Raw genomic sequence first — 20,215 nt, 5'->3', positions numbered from 1 at the left:
CCACTTTTCACCTTGCTCCACGGTCCCTGTCTGAGATCGCTGAGATACATGTGAGTGGGATAATTAACCAATAGAATCAATAATAAATTAGAAAGAAGTAATTTAATTGATGAGCATGGGCTTAACAGTAAACCTGTCCCTTTAAGCTGTCACAATAATATTATATTGTTGTTGGTCACATTAATTTGCTGGCAGCGTTACTGGGTTTTCTTGTAAGAAAATCTATGGACATGTTACAGTGTGACTACTATAACCAGGGCCACCTGGACAAAGTTGACCTATCGGATTACAGGAAAATGACAATACATTCCAAGAAAGTTAGTTGTCAGTCATAATTACCACGAAATGAAATAAACAACATGAATTGAAATCAACCAATTACAACCAACAGACGTGACCTTTCGAACCCGCTGAAGAAAGCCCATGTTTCCTGAGAGGTCCATTAGAGTGCATAACTGAGGCGAAAAACGTAAATGTTAATTAGTAACATTTAAGGTTGCCTATTCTTGCAAAGTATAGCAATGGTAGGAACGAAATTGCTGGTAAATGACAAAATGACAGCTTGTGGCAAACAAGTATGTCTCCTGGGTGTTATAAGTTTCAAATACAAAACATTGTCTGGTGAAACATTTCGCTTTCTTGAAAAATATTTGCTATCAATATCTAAATTTTGTGCTGGCAGTAACTGATTGTTTTTTTTTTTTTACAAACTGCTGATTGGCCCACAGCCAACTTTCTTGGAACGTATTGTTGTTCTCTTGTAATCCGAATGTTCAAATTGCTCAAGATGGCCCCATTACTGACAGTAATCGCACTGTAACTGGACAAATAAAAGTAGCCATGATAATAATATGGCCACATAATGGGTATGTAGGGGGAAGTGGAGTGGGAGGGTGGATAATGGTTCCAATGTAGTTTACAAAATGGTCCTTGGACATTGTCTCACCATTTCTTCCAGCAACCACGACTTGTGATCCATCTTTTGAGGTACTTAAAGAAGTCAAACCTCCATCAACATGATAACATGGCCCAAAACACATTGTAGAAAAGTTGTGGGAGCCTCCACCTAAACCTACAAGCAAAGCAAATTACCGTGTGAAGTATGATCAAGCTTGAGCCATGGACAAGGGACACTTTCTGCATCTGCTCTCTGCATGTTTGGGCCCGAATCCAAAGTGGTAGATCGTTTCGACCCCCGTGAGACTAGACTTGTAATGTGATGACCTTACCTGGAACAATTTTTCCACTGGTATTATGGGCTGTCATAACATGTGCTCTCTGCTCTCGAAGAAAATTGTTGTCACAAGTCTGGAAGATTTGTTCTTGATGGAGCATTTATTGTTATTACTATCATAGAGAGAAGTTGTTTTGAAGTCCAAACAGAATACTGCATGTTTGTAAACAATGTTTATGCTATTCATTGTTTCCACCACTGAACTATAAGAACCTGATGCTTCTAGAGCTAAATTACTCTTGACGTGTATTGTCAACTACGTTCCAGTAAGCAACAGTCCATAATATAATGATACTAGTGAAGCATGAAGGATGAATTCTGCCTAGACTTGTTGATGCATCATAAAGTGCACATTTCTTGAAAGAATGATTCATCTTTCCCTTCTTCCCATCATAAAGACTTTCACTTTCGGCTGACACGGCAAGATTTTAGTAAGCTTATGAAAGAAATGAAAACAAACAAAACGTTGCTTGCATTTTGACTCCTTCGAACCAGGTCAGTAATTAAGACGACGCGATCGAAAATATGTTGCAAGCTATCGACACAAAATTCAAACATAAACGTTGTAATTGTAAAAAAGGCTTTTACTTTCTGCAAAATTAAGCTGTACTCCACAAACTTCACAGAAAGTAGTAAAAAATATACACAATACCTCCATTTTTTACCCCCTCCAAAAGCTCTCAATTCTTCTAAAACGCCCACAAAGACCTCACAAGATAAAAGAAGGACAGTGAATTGACTCATACTGACCTCTTTCTTGAATCTTTGCCATTTCCTGTATTTCTTGCGCACTGGGTTTCTCTACAAATTCCCACAAGCTCATGACATTTGCGGTAAGATATTGCCGAAAGGAGAGATTTTAGAGATGCTTATAGGGCCCAGTCCCCACTCTGATGGATCAACCTCAAAAATGAAGGGACTTGGGGACAAATCTAAATAGTTGGGCTCCTGAAGGCTCCTGTGCGCTAACAGGGGATCAGACTTATGTTTTCGCGTTTTTAGGCGCGCGAGAAGCTAGAAGTGCGAAGCGAGCCGAGGAGCAACAGACACGCGCGACAGGGGAAGGCGCTCCACGCCCGCCTCGTGCTTGTCTTCGCTCGCCAGAAAACGCGAAAAAATAACGTCTGTTATACAGGCTAAGTTAAAACCCGTTACTGAAACATCTCCATCTGGCCTCCCCTCCCATTTTCTGGGTACAAGGTTGAGAGATCCTCAAGAGTGGTACTGGCTATAGCTAGGTTGCGTTACCTTGCGCCTTAATGCAATTTTAGTTGATCCTCCATTTGGTAAGTAAACTACGTCAGGACTCGGTAGGAACTAATTAGACTCTAATTAGAAATTGGCTCAGTTTTGAGGATTAGACTGTATTATAGCTTTATCCCAACGAAGGGAGACGGTAGCCAAGGTAGCCATTATTATCTTAAGCGACCAAATACAACAAGGTATTTCCGAATTTTTGGTGTTAAAAAAAACGTCATAACCTGGATAGGTGAAACTTCTTCTTTTCCCCGTTTTAATAGGCATTTACCCTTAGGCCGCGCGATACTCTGCCTGATAGACACCCCGGGGGATTCCCTTAATTATGAAAGCGGTGGGGATGCTCGTCGTCTCGCTTAGGGGTGAAAATTTCAGATTTTGGTCTCACTTAGGGTCACGTTCTGTTCAAAACGCCATTATGTTTAGCCGTAATGGTCTCCTTTAAGGTTGCACGCGAAGAAAAATAAAAATTTATATATATATATATTTTCAATTAGTTTCATTTACTTGATTTATGTAATCAAAGTTTAAGATGGTCTCTCTTACAAAACCAGGTTGGGCCACGCCCAGATTGGTCTACTTTAGGGGTTTAATTCAAAATTCCCGACGAGCATCCTCCCCTTTCAGATGGGAGCTTCCCCAGGTGATAAACATAACTAGCCAGTCTTCCCTTGACCAATTTCCGCGAGAAAATTGGTTGTCTATCAACAATTAGAAATGGCGATAACCTCTAGATACAAATCTTGGGTTGGTCTTCCCTTTTTGTCACGCTTTATATTTCAGTCGACCGGCGCGGCATCGCGAGATGAAGAAAAGAACAGTCTATTGTCATTCGCCGCATCGGAAATTGCGGAAATGGGGCTCTAACCACAAGGCAAATTATATTTCATTTTCATTACAGTTTCTTTTCAAGGTTAGGTGCCCAGGTTAAAATAGTGAAATTTTATTTTTTTCATGATTAAATTCCGCTATTGTTTTGACTATGTATAAGGATATAAGCGTTCTATTCCGTGCACGCGAGAGCGTCGTAAACCACCGCCGAAAGCTGTTGAGTAAATCTGTCAAAACAACCTTTTGAACCGCAAGATTATCCCCTTTGAAAAAGCAAAAACAAAGTCATGAATGACATTCTTCATGCCGTAATTTGTCAAGTTGGTATATATTCATCCGTTACCATCAGCCGCGTGACACTGTACATCTGCGCGCGTCCGGCTGTGAGGCCAAAAAAGGCCTCCTGAAATGTATTTCATCTTTACTCTTATCACTGGTGCATTTCTACCTGTTGTACTGTCCTGTTCGGTACCTCCTGGCGCCGTATTTTATTATGGTCCAACACAGCGGACAATTCTTGCGCCCATCGTGTTCCAAGGACGCGTGATCAACACGACCACATCGAACTCCCCCACTGGACAAATCTTTGATGCTTGCGTTGAAATCAGAAAGATCTTTAAATCACCGTTTGAGATTCCAACAGTCGTTTGCTTTGGGCAATTCGGTATAAGAGATTTGTGTCTAACATATGTATTTGAAGGCAATGAGTATGTCTTCTTCTTGAACGAAGACTTCACAGCGAGATATGATGGCTTTCCCAAAGCGGCCTACCGCGCAACTCAACAAATTGTGGCGGCTGTTCAAGCTGGTTATTGCCGGGCGTCTATCGACCCGAACTGCGGTAAGTCAAAAAAAAAAACTTCGATATCTTGAAATACGTACCTATTTATTTATTTTTATTTTTTTATCACCTCAGTTCACACAGAACCGTCACTGTTGTATTATTTTTTCAAGTCGAATTGAGAAAACATTCTTGTTGAGAAAACATTTTTATTTGATTTATTTAAGAACTTTCGGATTTTCCAGGCGGCTGTGTTTTGATTCTTTTTGGCGCGCGCCGCGTAACATTTTAGTTTCTTTTGGCACCGGAAGTCGGTTCCGACCGAGCAGATGTCATGCCACTCACGATTACTAGCGTGATCCAATTATCAAGGTTCTAGTGAAAGGAGATTTTCACGATAAAAGTCTGAGGAGGGGACAGATATCCCTTGTAATAGGGTCCGATGGGGTTAGCTGATTACAGAGAATCGTCTAAAACTCTAGCTTATTATTGAAACTCCCGAAAGAATAGCTGATTTACTGAAAAGTGGCCAAAGGAGCCTTTTACCCCTGCCCTCTGGCCTGTGAAACACATAACGAATTAGCCTCCCAGGCAGACGTTCTTGGGGATTCGTCACGCGTGGGAGGCTTATAACGAACATTGCCCGGAAACGTGTGACGAGTTCCCGAGTTTTCCAATTATTCTCTTCTTCTTTTCTTCATTCGCTGTCTCTTTTCTTGCCAAGCCTCGACTCGAATGACTTAGTACTTGCGGACTAACTGTACTGAGAATTGCACCTAAGCTTGGCACACCATCGACCCAACTCACAGCCTCTTGTTATAACACACTGGATCCACACGCATTTGTCACCCAAAAAGGGTCTTTATTTCTTTCTAATTTGTTTGTTTCCCTTTAATTTAAATTCCACAGATCTTCCTTTTATATTCTTTCAATTTCCTATGCGGGGAGGGGTTGGGGAGGTTGAGTATATTCTATCGTATTGACTATTCAGTTTTTTTGTGAGGTCAGTGACCCTTTTATATGCGATCGCTACTCTAGCACTGTATTTTTGTTTTGCTTTGTTCGGACATTTGTTTTTCTGTTTATGTTATTCTTGTCATTTCGACCGAAAAAAAGTGGAGGAAATTAAAAGCAAGGATATACGAGAGTAAGATGCATATCTTCCATCCACGGATCCCTAACCTTTCCCCTCCTCCAGCCCGCGCCCCGTTCCATGTACTTTGCAACACTTGATCATTATTATGTTCAGGAGCGGTGATAGGCTCCTGTTATATTTCAGTTTTCAACCGCGTTGCCAAAGTCCACAGCGTAAAAGAAAGTATATCATCGGATTTATAAAGTCTGCTTGGATGTTAAAGCGGATAAAGCCTAGTAAGCAAATAACTTATGCTCTCCCGGACATTCTGGACACGCCTTGAAACCCAAGAATTGATACATTTATACACGAGTACAAACAAACAGAATTTTATTCTTCGAGGGGTGGGGGGGGGGGGGAGGGAAGGGAAACTCAACAAAGTTTTATACGGGGAAGCTCTGCCCCGAGGTCCAACCCCTTACCGTTTTGTAAGTACCTTTTTTGACCGAAAGGGTACCCTTTTCGGGACAAATGATATCATCCCCTCTAACTGCTCTAAATGCACTGTCCGTTAAGCATGAATAAATCACTAAACCAGGACGTTTTTGGGACTTTTCTACTGCCATAAAATTTATCTGTTAGCCATTTTGGGCCCTTTCCCAGACCGAAATGACAGACTTCCCTACCCTTTCATATACTTCAACTCATGAAATCCCTGACTCTTTCATATACCTGATCAGCCTGAAAAAGAGATCCCTTTCGGGCGGAGCCTCTCCGTATAGGCCATTAGAGGGAGTACCCCCCGGAATTATTCGCGCCGTAAAATCCCAGCAAGCTGGCGAACAATCAACTCTTTAAAAATATATATTGTGGTTTATCGGAAGGGGCTTTTTAAGCGGGGCAAGTCTAGGTCTCGAAACTGTTTGTAATTATAAGCAGCTTGTCTCGAGTGTTAATTTTACAAGCGTTTAGAAATGACAGAGAAGGGTCACTAATTTATTTAACTGTGTTGTTGTCTAAACTGGCCACCCAAGGATAAACTAAGGAATTTATTTAACAAGGTGGCCAAGGTAAAGACAAGTACCATAAACTGTTTTTCTGTGAAGACGGTAAAACAATTCTTATTTTTGTGCGCGGAAACCGAAAAAGGCGGCAACATCCGTGCGATCCGAGGCGGTTCTGAAATCGACCCTTTGGCAATATGTCATGAAAACCGGAACATTCAGTAGAAATTTTTTAACTGAAAATGGTTCGCTACGGCGGTTCAACTCAGTGGAAACTTTTCCGGAATGATAGAACTCTTGGCGGCGGTTCTTTTTTTGTTTTGCTTTATTACAACCAGAAGTAGAATACACGAAGAACTACGGAAAATTTTTATCAAAGCAGTGCTTATTCCGCTCTAAAAAATTGGTGCTTTTTCCACCGTGGTTTACCCTGGCTCCAGAGGTCCGTTCTCAAAATACCTAATATGAAATATTCGTGCTTTCTCTCGGCGCTTCGTTCCTCGTTGACGCGGCTTCGCCGTGAACGATCAGTATCGATAAGAAAAAAATATCTAGAACCCAGGGTAACCGTGGTTTCGATATGCGCGGAATGGTGACAAAGTTTGTTTTGATTTGGTTTTTTAGTACTTCTAGAGATGTGTTTGCTATTTTTTACTCACTCACAACTTTATAAATGATATGAAGGCGAACTTCCGCCTTTTCATTTTGATGGGACTAGCGAAAACCTCTTTTCAAAGGGAATTATTTAGGATTAACAGAGCGGACGTCTTTTAACGCCTTTGTTTCACCCACATTGTGAAAGACACGAAACATAAGTCGGAAACGATAGTCTAGTCTCAAATGGACATGGAGTTGATTTATTACTGAGGATTTTGCTGATACCTGAGACAATGCTGAGAATATCAGCAGAAAAAAGTAGCTGATTACTGAAAAAAAGTAACAAAAAGTAGCTGAATACTTCTGGGATTATAGCTTCAGAAAAATTGCCCAATGAAATTCAATCAAAAGTCAATCTTGAAAGCAAGGACGAACTTACAAATAAGACGGACCGGATCCTAATCCCGGAGGGGGGGGGCTCCCAAACCTTACCTGGGATCCTAATAACAGATCTAATCAGCTATAATTGAAAATACGGTATAGAAACAAAAAAAGCAAAAGTAGCCAATTACTGTAATCTGGCCAAAATCGTAGCTGATTTTGGCAGTGAGTACTGGGATTCCCTCACTGAGACTCTCGGGGAATGAGCTCTTCTCTCGCATGATAAAAAAATTGCGACCAGTGTTAAACGCTAAAGAATTTTTTTTTTCAGTTTTAGGTCAAAAGTAGGGGCTAAACGCTATCTTTGCCTTGTCACTCAACAAAATAATCTTCAGCTGTTTGGCAATGTGCGTCACAAACATCCAAAAAAACAACTCCGGGGGTAAGGGAGACCGTAGAGAAATGTTTGAGTGGAAGGGTGCCTCTAGAACTATCCTGCGAGAAAGCTCTTCATTTAGGCGATATTGTGAGAAGTCAGGCGCAACACCGGCACGAGGAGGCGCGCCAGGTTGACGGTGCGTCATTTTTCAGCCAACGGTATTTCACTCAGTGTACCCGGGCGAAGTAGGACAGAAAATCCTTCTGTGCTTGTTGTACATGATGATGTTGCAAGCTGTTCTTTTCCTAAGTCCCTCCCGCACTCTCGGGCGTTCTCACCATGCTGGCTTCTTTCGCAACTCCACATGGTTAACATGAAGAGCTTGCTCGCAGGCTAACCCTAAGACCATATTAATCTGTAAATCGTATTTTATAACCTTATTCTGGTGAAGACAACGAAAAGCCTCTCCAACCTAATCCCTGACGTTTGAGTGTCGATTTATGTTCTAGAGTCTTCTAGATTAAGTTCTTGACCAAAAGGACATTTTACTTGATAGATAGATTATACCATTATTGACGTCAGTCACTCTGACATCAATGCAATATACAATTACATTAACGTCACGCAAGACAATAGTGCAGCAGCTTTACTGTTTAAAAGATGAGCGAAGAACTGATAAAAGGCAACAAAGTTCGCAGTCATGCAAAGACGAAATAGCAGAGTTGTCTACTAAAAAATAATAAGAATACACAAAAAATATTACTCGATGTATGTCAACGTCAACCGCTTGAAAGGGAATAGTTACAAGAGAAAGACACCCCTATATATATTCTCTGAAACTTTTGTATGAAATGAAGATATATGCTGATCTATGAGGGCTGCAATCCACAGTTTGATACCATACTCAGCCTCATTCAATAATTGTTAATAAAATTCATGGAACAGAACAAGAAAGACGGGGACCCTGGATGCGATATTGGTAACAGGACTCCTAACGCCCCCTTCCCCCCCCCGCCCCGCCCCGTTATAAAGAACGATTTTTCCTTTTTCCCTCTTTCCACCATACAAACAAAAGGAAGTACGTATTTCCGACTAAAATGGGATGGGCTGGATCACTAGCAGCTTAGGACGATGAAGAGTGGTTAAATTTATCTTGGACATCTTAACAAAATAATCGCAGGGTGTTTTGAGGTTTTGTGACACGCATATCGTCTGCATTCAGATTATTTTTGACTGTCTAGCGGGCTCGTGATGGTCTATTTCGTTCATTTTTCTGCTCTGACAACTCAAAGTGCGCTTCCTTTGCAGATGATAAAAGCTGTTCACTTAACTATAAATTAAACTGTGTTTGCCAACAGCTGATCAAGATAGGTACTCGCAACTCCTCGTAAAATGTCGTAAGAACCTAATGTTTCCCTTAGAAGGGCTCTCTAATTATCCTGAATTCCAACTCATTAACCTCACGTCCAGACATGAAGCCAAGATGAATGCGATTGCCCTGGCTTGAGATGAAATTCTTTAAATTTTGGAAAGTTTTTCCTAAATCGCCCACTGTTACTGTATTTTTTAAAGAATTTTTGGCTCAATCCCAAGATTTTTCGATCCTCAAGTCAGTCCCCTTTCTAATTTGATAACTGATCTTAAAGAAACGCGCCATTGACGAATACAAGAGAACTCGTCGTAAAAGAGTGCTTTGGAGTGAGTGTTTAGCCGCCACACACCGAAATTTACTGACCTTGTGGAAAAGCACCAGCGACTCTCCAGAATCGCGACGCAAAAACTTCAATTACGTCTACTGAGTTCGTTCACAATCTTGCGATGAAATTACAGATGAGTGATCGAAAACGGCATTTTTAGTATCCGTTTTGTGAACTTACTCCCTCTGCAAACTGTTAACAAAAACATACCCTACAGAAAATATTGTTTTCCTGCTTTGGAACAGGTCTGCTCTCGACCGGGGTTTTGGAGAAGAATTTTAGACTCGGAGGACCCACAAGCGACCACCTATCCAAAACAACAAACTTTGCCTGTGAAAGCACTATAGTTAGAACCTCTCGTAAACAACCACTTGTTTTATAATTTTTCATTGTTTTAACCGCTTGTAAGCGACTACAGAACGCAAGGTATGTTTCTCATACTGTGCTACTCAGAGTATAGAGCGTTTTCACATGACGTCACGGCGGCCATATTGGTGTTCCAAAACAATGAAATGGCGGCCATGTTGGTGTTCCAAACCAATCCTCTGGGAGTTGAACTCCTTTCTTATGCAAACGATTTCTTTTGTTCCAATAAATTGGCATAAATGCTGAACACGTGAGTGAAAAAGCTTTATAGAGCCAATAAAATGGCATCCAACTAGTCCTCTGCAGAGAAACGCTTTCTTTTGCCTCATTACCATATGATCATCATTATCTGATGAAGCTAATAAAATAAAATCTCTACATATTGAAAGGTCATAACAATTTCAGTTATCTCTGAAAATTTGAGCCCGATGTACCAAATGGTTTCAGAGAAATTCTCTTTTAAAAACTCGAAATTTTACAAAGAATGTATGGCTCATTAACTTTTTTGCCACCCAGCAATTTCGAAATTTTCAATAGCTGGTACGTATTTCCTTCAATATTGCTTAAAAAAAGCTGAAAATTGCAGAAAATACTTAAGTTAATCAGCTCTTTCAACTTTTGGAATTAAGTTCCTATATACGGCCACAGATTTTATGAGTTAAGTTGTATTGTGTGTTTTCACATGACATCATGGCGACCATATTTGTGCCCCAAAACAATAAAACGGCGGCCATGTTTGTGTCCCAAACCACTCCTGTGGGAGTTGAACTCTTTTCTTATGCAAATGCTTTCTTTTGTTCCAATAAATTTGCATAGATGCTGGCCACGTGAGTGAAAACACAGAATACAAATAAGGAAAAATGTAAACAATGACGTCAACAAAGATTTGCCTATTGTTGTGATCCAGAAATTTTGATACAATGGTAATGTGACATCATACTCCTCCTTTTTATGTAGAGAAGATGACAGGAACAACGGGACAAAGTACACTGTCCGTAATAATGAGATATCCGTCAAGTGGGGTTTGACTCGTACACACATCTTCTAAATAATGTGTAACCACCTCCATTTTGGGAGCCAGTGTAATATTAACCGAAATGTTTCAATGTTATCACAACTTCTTCACGGGTCAAACGTGAAGATCGTAAATCACTTGACCATTTTAACATACCTGTTTATTATGTTTGCAATGATCGTTACATCATGGTTCTGGTGTGAACAGAAGCTGTGCACCCATAAGTAAACTAAGTTTGTACACGCATGTAAATCTATGCTTTAACCGCTGTACGCAGGAAAACTTATTTTTCCTTAAATGTACCAGACATAATATAAAAGATCATGACAGCAAATAGCAATTATTGTATGAGGCTGAGTATGATGTCAAGACTAAGGCGGATCGATAACGCCCTTCGAGATCTGGACAATTCTTCATATCGTACAAGTTACTACCCAATTCCATAATTGTTTCATAATTCATTCAAAATATTTCTAAGCTCGTAACAACCATACCTCGATTCTCGTAAAATTTCTATTCACGAAGAGTATTGCTTTGTATTTTTGCTGTCCTTTTCTGTCCCCACATAACGTGATCTTCCGCCATTTTCTGGAGCACTGCACTGCTGAGTGGCCACGCCGCCAGAGTGGCGTCAATAGGCCATTCCGAAGTTAATTCCGAAGTTTCCCGAAGCCTCTGTTTCAAAGCGAGGTTAAGTGAGAAGCATTTTATACTCATCCAAATAAAACTCATTTTCACAAGAAAAGTCTTGCACAGCCTCGTTTTTAAAGTGAGAGTCTTTGGAACGCGATAATGGTCTATTGTCCAAATCTATTTGACAGAAAAATTATTCCAAGTCTTGGACATTTCGTTATTGGTACTCGCTTTTTATCAAGAATCAACCCGAGGAGTTAAGCCCATCAGAAACTGGATAATATTTTTAATGAGTCATGGGAGAATTTATTTCTTAAGTTTCTGTTTTGACCATGCTCTCGTCTTTAGAGTAATAATGAGAGAATTTAAATGCGTTATCCAGGTTTGACTCTACAGATTATAACGATGCAAATGTATTCTTGCTTTGTTACAGAGCCACCAAAGCTTGAAAATGCCACTTTTGACTTTGTGAAACGAATTCCAGAGGGTCGGAGCGGCTCAGTTCATTGCCGCGCCATGGGTTCTTTACCCATAGTAGCAACCTGGTATAGAGGAGGAGAGCTTGTTTCCTCTGAGAAGCAACAAGGAAATATGCTGAAGATCAATGATGCTACCATGTATGATACCGGGCGATATTCTTGTGTCTTAAAAAACCCTGCGGGAGAGGCAACTGCGGAAACTTATGTTCAGATTAGTAAGTAGCAATGAGACAGAGAGGTTAACGTCCAGTCTAGCCCTTGGGATATGTGAATTTCACCAAAGTTATTTTTAGATCAACTAAACGCTTGAATTAATCGAAAGTTGTTTTCCGGAGATGTCCGCAAACTTTTATTAAGTTTTGGCTTGAGAAAATTCGTGCACTTAACGAATCAAGCACTTAACGAAGCAAGCCGGACACCAAAAATAAAAGAGAATCCATACGTAGAGCCTGCGAACGTTTTTATCCGATTGTGACGTTTCAAACAATCGATTAAAATTTGCGGAGTTAGACTTCCGTTTAATTACAACCTTTAAAAATAACTTCAGTGAAATTCACATATCCCGGCCAAGGCCCTTAGATTCCTTCTCTGTTCCATTATTAGGGACCTTAAGATGCAAGGACGGCGACGGCAGGTAAATGGTTGCTTAAAAACTGAATTCGCTTTTTTTCAATCTTCATCGCGATTTCTCCATCTCGCTTTCTTTGTCGAATGTACGCGAACACTCCTGGAGTTGAATTCCTAAGAGCCTTATCCAAGTTTTAAAGAAAGAGAAAGAAAATTTCGTCGTTGCTTGTTAACGTCCTCTATAAAACAAGAAATCAGGCATTTTCACGTCTTAGTCGTGCAAAAACGTCAAAGAAATGTACAAAAAAGTGTGATGCACTTGCAAAGTTGTTGTTTTCCTTATTAAACCTATTGCTTTTATGACGTTCTCGTTAACGTCGCCGTCGTCTGATCTTAAGGTCCCTATTCTCTCTTGCTGTTTGTACTTGATCTACCCATGTAGAGTCTCCTTCGATCTTCCTAGATAAGATCGAAGCGACTCTGCTAGCAGGGTATACTTGATCTGGTACCCAGTTCTTACTCTTGGCCGTGGGAGATCTGGGTAGGATATTACATTGTTGCTTCGTCGCCCGCAATCCTAATCTCCAGGTTGTTATTACGCATGCGTCGCATGTATGTGGCCAGCATTCGTTTGGACTTCCACTAAGAATGAATGGAATGCACAAAACGCAATTGAACGTGCAAAGATGTTGTTTGCCAACCTAACCTATTGCTTTTTTGCCGTTCTCGTTGCCGTCGTTAAGTTCCCTATCGGCCAATTTTTTCCCTGCCCCTAGAAACAGTCCCAGAAGTCTTTGCAAAAGTTAACTCGGCCCAGTTCCCGTCTCGTTTTCAAACTGGCGAATTCACATGGCAACTCTGAACTGAATATTTTCTTTTCTAATTGCTTACCAGTCTCCACAGCGTGTGGCGCGTTTGTCGCTGTCTATGATGATGCAACATTCACGATAGAGAGCCCAGAGTACCCCTGGCCTTACCGGAGGGGAAAATCATGTTCATGGCGACTGTGCCCACCTCAAGGAAAGAGCCTAGAGTTTAATTTCACTACCTTCGATTTGCGGACATTTGACAAATTGGAAATCGTTAACGGTAAGTAAAGAAACAAGCTATCAAATTTTGCATGCCCAATATCGTACCCAGATCTCATTGGCGTCTGTCTGTGGGAAGGGGGTAGGGGTAGGAGGGATCTAACCGTACGAGATAGGGATGCATGATTAACGCAAACTTATCCAGAAAGTGAATGAGTGTCATCGCAGTTTGGTTTTTAAAAGCTGAAGGCCAAACTTAACAACTATCAGAAAACTTTGGGGATACTCTGCAAAGGTTGTATTATCATTCCATCCATGATTCTTTACCAAAGATTATCGATGGTTTCCCAAAGGTGCGGAAGTATTACTTATCCTCTCCTCCATTAAGTGTAAATTAGATCTATTGCACGCCAATTGCCGCTATTCTATTTATTATAATTGTTTTTCATAGTGCCAACCACTCCTCCATACCGTATTTGAACTTTTTCGATACGATTTACATATTTCGTATTACGCTCTTTAGAAAATATCCATTGTCCTTTGTTTATTTGTTTATTTATTTTTTGTAATTTTAACGTACAATATTATATACCTATTGCATTTTTGTATATAGTATATATTATTTTACAGGAGTTCAGGCTTCAGGAGTTATCATCGATAGTTTATCGGACCATACGAAACAGCACTGTCGCAATAAACGATCGATGATTACTCCTGAAACCTGAACTACTGTGATTATTAATAGTCAATGCTCTTCAATTAAATGAATTGAGCGCTCTACGAAATACGTTCTACCCAGAATACAAGTATATTTTATTTCAATATTTTTGCTCGCTGCACATATTTTTGTAAAGGTTATTACGTATCTCTCTTTAATTAGCAATTAATGAATGAGGCTGAGTAGGATATGAAGAATTAAGCAGATCGAGGAGGGTGTTATCCACCGAGGCCGAAAATCGAGGTGGATAACATCTTCCGAGATTTGCTTAATTCTTCTTATCCTACAAAAGCCGAATTCATTAATTGCTTTATTATTCCTTCAAAATAATTCCTAGTTTAAAATAATAGCAAAAACATGCTTACCTGCATCGATGTTTAGGTTCATCTTCGATAGTGTACGTTTAGGTTTGTCCAGCTCCGCAAATAGTCTCCAAATAGCAGATGTCGACCTCCGAGTTGTCTTCTTACTGTTTTTGGTATGTTTTTAGCCATTATTTCGCCTAGTTACAGCTGTAGTTCTTACCCTTGAAACGAGTGAAATGTCCGCCATTTTTTTTTTCACAACCAAAACAACTCAACCTCGTCCCCAAGTCTTCTCGGTAACGGTGCCTTAACCTGTAGCGGGCTGCATTTTTCACGTCATTTCCTCGTTAAACACAAGATTCTTCCAAGTTTGGTCATCAGTAACTGGTTATGGTGACTAGTGCGTGTGCTTTAATTTTAGCTAATCAGAATTGGGGAAATATTTTGAATGAGTAATAAATAAAGTTATTGAATTGTATTGTATTGCACTGTATTGTATAAATCATTAAGTAGCATTAAACGGCTAGATATACCAAAATGATAAAAATATATATATTTTTATCCACGATAGATACGTTATATTTTATATGAATCGAAAGAAATATAAACTACCTCAACTCGCCAATTAGGTACACTATAAAGTAAAGAGAACCGAATATATCCGATTTATTGTATGCCTTAATCGACAAAGGGGGGCATAGCTCAGTGGTAGAGCATTCGACTGCAGATCGAGAGGTCACTGGTTCAATCCCGGTTGCCCCCTACTTTTTTGGCGTTGTTGTGTTTGATTTTGTAGGCTTTACGTAAGTAGATTGTAGTTGCACCCCCGGTATAAGTCCATAGACTCAGAGCAGTGCAAAGATTACAAGAAGAATAGTAATAATTCGGATGGCTCTGGTGCTCTCTCGTTGTTCGGGTCAGTCTAAGATTCTGGTTAACTACACACCTACCTACCTCACCCTGGCTTAACCCAACATTTTGCCCGGAGTGAGAAGTTATTGTTAATGTTGGGTTTGAGGAGGGTTTGGTGCATGGGTAGTTTCTTAGATGCCACTGACGCTCCACTCTAGGATAAGTGTGGTACTTTGCCCCCCCCCCCCCCCACCCCCTTTAGAAACGTAAAAAACGTCAATTTATCTTTATCCTCACAGCTGTTACAAACCACCAGCGTCGCGTGCAGGTTAGATTCGTTGTTAACGTGACTGTTGACTACCAGCTAAAGAGATGTGGCTCAAACTTTTCCCAATTTTTTTTTCTGCTTTTGTTTTCTTCAGAGTGTGATCAACACAGATACCCTTGGCGTCGTTTTTGCGGCTCCAACGTCTCCCCAGGTTCTTTCGTGTCTCGTTGTAACTCCACCTGTGTACAGATATTTTTAGACTCTGGTATCTCACGTAATAGAATAGCAAGTGGTTTCCAAGCCACAGTGAAGACTACGGAAAAAGGTAATTAACAAAAGGCATACTCTACCCAGTTCCTGCTTTTTGGCTAGTGCCTTACGCATGCGCACACCTGCATAACCCCTGGAGTGGTAGCCATGAAAACTATTGGCTTGTTACTAGGAATCACGTGGCTCGCGTGGCTGGCGGTTTGCTTGGCGAGAGGTTAAACATGTGGCGAAGCTGTGAACGCGTGCGCGAATGAGCGTCGAAGCTTCTCGTTGTTTCCACCCCATTCTCTTCCCGGCTTCTCCTTTCATCGGCGCGATCGACAAGCAAAAAAGCCGGCTATGCAGGCTAGGAATCACGATCAATTCGGCATAGCTCCAGGTGTAAAGCTCTTGCAAAAAGAATGCAGTTTTTGTGTGTTTTGTTGGGACTTTAACTGAAGGTTGGCTTGAGGGAGGGGTCCATTAGGGGAGGCCGGCTACAACATGTAGGGGTCAGCGGGTACCCATAGACTAAACTGACGAATCAGCCTACTTTACTATAGCGAAGCTACAATTTTTCACCCTGATTAAGAAAGAGAAAGTTAATTGATTTTTTTTAGCAAACGTGAATCAAAAGCTGAATCCAATAATTGCTAGATATTAATTCATTTCGTTTTGTTGTTGTTATGTGTTTTTTTTACAGAGGGCACAGGCTTCAACGTCAGTGAGATATTCTGTAACAGTAATTTAGGTACGTTGACTGTTCTGATAGGATAACTGATCTGTTGTAAATTATTCGAAACAATAGTCGCAATACTTGGTAGATCTGTCGTCATTTGTCAGTGATAATCCTTCCAATTTTTAATACCTCTCTAGACTGCAAAACAGCCGCGTTTTTTTGTCTCAAAATTGGGTTTACAGGGCGCGAAGCGCCGGAGTGATATTTTCGTGCGAAGCGCGTGGGCGTCACAACCTCACAAGCCCGTAGGGCTTAGGGCGTGTGGCGAGAGCAATTTTTCTCGTCCCTCCCCAGTCTCACTTTCCGTTTCCACCCTCACTCCAGACATTTCCTTTGACCGCTCGAGCACTCGTTCTTTAACCTAGGCAAAAATACGGGCTGTTTTGCAGTCTAATACCTATCGCAATTTGCAAAATTCTCTCGTGATTTAATTACGATAGCGACAGCATCATAAATCACGACGAAGCTACCACAAAATTGAGGCAGGTATTACAAGTTATTCCATTTTTTAGTGTAGTGGCGCCTCAACACCCCCCACCCCCGGTTTAATTACCGAATCAAGAATAATGTCAAAGTTATTTTTCAATTATTATTATATTATTTTATTTTCTAGTTATCAAAGTCAGAGTGGCGGTAATGTTCTCCTCAGATCTGCAAGTCAACGTAGAGGTTCTTGAAATCTTCAAGCAAGCTGGACCTACGTTCATTGAAAAAGGCCAAGAAATCCTCATAAAATACGAGTAAGCCCTCATTTCAGTTTAGTTGTTATTGTTGACTATTATTGTCCTTATAAAAGATCTCTGGAAAAAACCTTCGCGCCTAGGTCGCTACTTTTCTTCAAAGTGCTAACGCTGCCCACAGATCCCTATTATCGGAATTTACACATCTTTATTATCAAATTAGGCTGAAAAAAGATTTTGTACGCAGTTTTTGCTTTGCAGAACTTTGAACCAACTTTAAAAAAACTTGCAATGCGTACTTGCAATGCTGTGTTGGGCTTGAAATCGTCATACAAGCTTTAGTCTGTGTTGATTGGCTGAGAGTCCTTTAGCGCGAAATATGACTCTACAAATAGAACGAAAAAAGAATGCGCCTATTTAACCGAAGGATCATTCAAGAGAAATGGGTTTCGGTTTGCACCATTTGTTTCGTTGCACCTGCAATGGGTGGTTTCACACTGATTACAAGACGGAGAATGATGGGACACAGAGGGAGTCTTAGGGCTTTGGCCGGGATATGTGAATTTCATTAAAATTATTTATAGAGGTTGTAATTAAACGGAAGCCTAATGCCTGGGAAGTTCGCACTTTTTGAACGATTATTTAAAACGGCATCAAGTACTTGCGTGTCTGCTTGAAAGCAATCAATGAAGGATATTGTCATGGCGACTGTTGAATTCTCCCTTGAAAACACTGAATAAAAGTTTGCGGACCTCTCCGGAAACCAACTTCCGATTAGTTCCAATCGTTTTTGAATTGTTCTAAAAATAGCTTTGGTAAAATTCTGATACCCCAAGGGCTAGACTAAGCGTTTAACACTCTGTCTCATTATCCTGTCTTGGTGATTACGCTAACTAAACACTCTCCCCCTTTTGCCTTACAGCTTTACCATAACCGACATGTTTGGATGCGCGACGAAAATTAAAGAAGGTGCAGAATGTTACATTTTTGCCTCCCTGGCAGAAGACGGTCTGTATAGAATGGACGTCGCTGTGGATCCAGCTTCCACAAGCACTCCAGTCAACTTCGTTCAGCAGTTAAACATAGTTAAAACAGATCCTCCTCAATGCGACCTGCTGCCAGTATTTTAGCTTGTTTTGCCTGGGGGGGGGGGGGGGAGGAGGGAGGGTGGTAGATAGTGGAATGGAAATCTTTTTGTCCCCATTGAGCTAAGGAAACGGTCTCTTTAACAAACCTAATTCTGAATTCTAAATTCGATTCCACGTTCATGGAACTGGATTGTCCAGACTGGTAGGCTTTGTTAGATTGTGCTAGCATAATTTGGGGCATAATTCGTCATTGCAAGCATAATTTTCGCCTATCTTCTGAAAGAAAGCACTGCTAACATAATTTGCACTTTTTACTAGTGTTGCAGCACAAAATTGTTATTTATTGATCATACAACCAACTTTTTTGGCGCGAGATCAGTGTTACAGGCAAATTTTAGTAACAAAAGCAATTTTTATCTGCTTATTGACACATTGATGGGACCTGGGTCCCACAGGAAGTGATAAAGGACTCTTTACAGAGAACTCAACGCATGCGCATAACTTGCTTGGCTTCCCAAGATGGCGTCTGCGACAGCGAGTTCATACAGTGATTGCTAGGGAATTAATAATGATTTATGCAAAGTAAAGGTTTTAGTTGTAAATAGGGTAAATTTGTTTGCCATTGACTAGTCTGTGGCATAGTTATTTAGGTGTGTTTTTTTTTTTACCAAATTTAAAGTAAAAAGAAGAAGCATAATTTCTGCATTTTTTGTTTTCCTAGAATGAACATGAATTATGCAAAAACTGGTATAATTATTGGCAACATTTTAGAAATATACGATCAATGCAAGAAACATATTATGCTACTTTTGTGAGCACATTTATCAAAGGCTACAGACTGGTATCTGAATCATATTTTGCCGTAAAATCCCGTCTATAAGACCAACTGGTTAGAGTCCATCTATATTCATCTATACATGTCTCGTTATGTTCCTGTTACCCCATCAAAGTTTGACGAATTTTTTTCTCTGGTAGTGAAATAAAGCGTACGTTTTTTTATCAGTATGTTTCGATATATTTTTTTGCTTTTAAGACCCACCCCCTCCAGAATGCAAGCCCACCCAAATCCCCTTGCGACATTGTACACGTCCAGGTCTTATAACCAGGATTTTACGGTGTAATATACGTTCCACTTTTCCAAATCATTTCAGTCCGAACTGAGCATGTTGAAAGTCAACACCCTAACCAAACGACACATTCTCTTCTACTTTTTTACTGTTACATATAGGAATAAAATCCGGAAAATAAATTGAATAAAAGCAAGACTGCCGGTGATTGGAGGAGTCACAGTGCTTGGCGTGAATCACTTTTAGAAAATACAAGCAGAAAAATCAAGGTGTAATGTGAAAGAAATGTGGTTTGATTCTCAGCAGCCGTTTGTAATGGGAAGGAGAGCGTTGTGTGACGTCTGCGTGAGACTAATTGTCCTCCGGATATTGTTGGTCCCCCTTTTTCTGGGAGGGACTATGTATGTGGGCGATCCAGGCGATAGTTTGGAAAAGTGCCTATATATAGATTTCAGTTCTACAGTTGTCCTGATCGCCCCGTATCGCACCAAAAGGTCTTTCCCAAATGATTGACTCGATCGCCTCGACACATTTTTTGAGAGACGTCGCGATAGCAGACGATGGAGACGATCCTGACGATAATATGGAAATCAGGCTTTAGGTTACCCCACGTTAACTTTTCTAGGTTTTTTATTTTTCTGGGAGACTTGTACAGACTCATTTTATACAAAGCTTTGAGTCAGGCTATCCTAGCATCTAACCCCTTCCCCTGCCAACAGAACATTCCCCTATTCCATTTACGCACTGAGGGTGGGTGTGGAAGACAGGCTGAACAAGCGTCAAAACGCCATTCCAATAGCATCATTTTTTTTTAAAATAACGAAATACAGTCGAACCTTCCGTGTATGGCCACCCACACTGCAAAATTAAGGGTGGTCAACGAAGGTGGCATGTCAAGGATATGAGACCACAAAGGTGTATTATT

At 40.5% G+C, this 20,215-nt stretch overlaps 2 protein-coding genes and 1 non-coding gene across 4 annotated transcripts in view; 2 read left to right on the top strand and 1 right to left on the bottom strand.

Moving 5' to 3' along the window:
- Positions 1–2,114, bottom strand: part of LOC140930334 (GATOR2 complex protein WDR24-like) — a 35,790-nt gene extending 33,676 nt beyond the window's left edge. The window contains exons 1-2 of one of the 2 annotated variants that reach the window (XM_073380016.1): positions 1,985–2,114; positions 947–1,072 (exon numbers count right to left, since the gene is read on the bottom strand). In XM_073380016.1, coding sequence (XP_073236117.1) covers positions 947–1,072; positions 1,985–2,057 — 199 coding nt within the window. In that variant the 5' untranslated portion in view covers positions 2,058–2,114. Of the gene's footprint in view, positions 1–946; positions 1,073–1,886 lie in introns of both variants that reach the window. The other variant, XM_073380017.1, reaches the window with a different exon arrangement.
- Positions 2,115–3,672: 1,558 nt separating this feature from the next.
- Positions 3,673–18,265, top strand: LOC140931512 (uncharacterized). Its single transcript, XM_073381321.1, has 7 exons — positions 3,673–4,163; positions 11,684–11,944; positions 13,191–13,385; positions 15,622–15,792; positions 16,420–16,467; positions 17,069–17,195; positions 18,058–18,265. Exons 1-7 carry the CDS (start codon positions 3,731–3,733, stop codon positions 18,263–18,265), a joined length of 1,443 nt encoding a protein of 480 aa, XP_073237422.1. The 5' UTR covers positions 3,673–3,730.
- On the top strand, positions 15,039–15,110 carry Trnac-gca (transfer RNA cysteine (anticodon GCA)). Its single transcript has one exon. It is a non-coding gene; the product is annotated as a tRNA-Cys (tRNA).
- Positions 18,266–20,215: the final 1,950 nt, after the last annotated feature.

This window comes from Porites lutea, chromosome 3 (assembly GCF_958299795.1).
Source record: "Porites lutea chromosome 3, jaPorLute2.1, whole genome shotgun sequence".
NCBI classification, from domain to species: Eukaryota; Metazoa; Cnidaria; class Anthozoa; order Scleractinia; family Poritidae; genus Porites; species Porites lutea.
The sequence above is the reverse complement of the archived record's forward strand: the minus strand, read 5'-3'. Positions and strand labels throughout refer to the sequence as shown.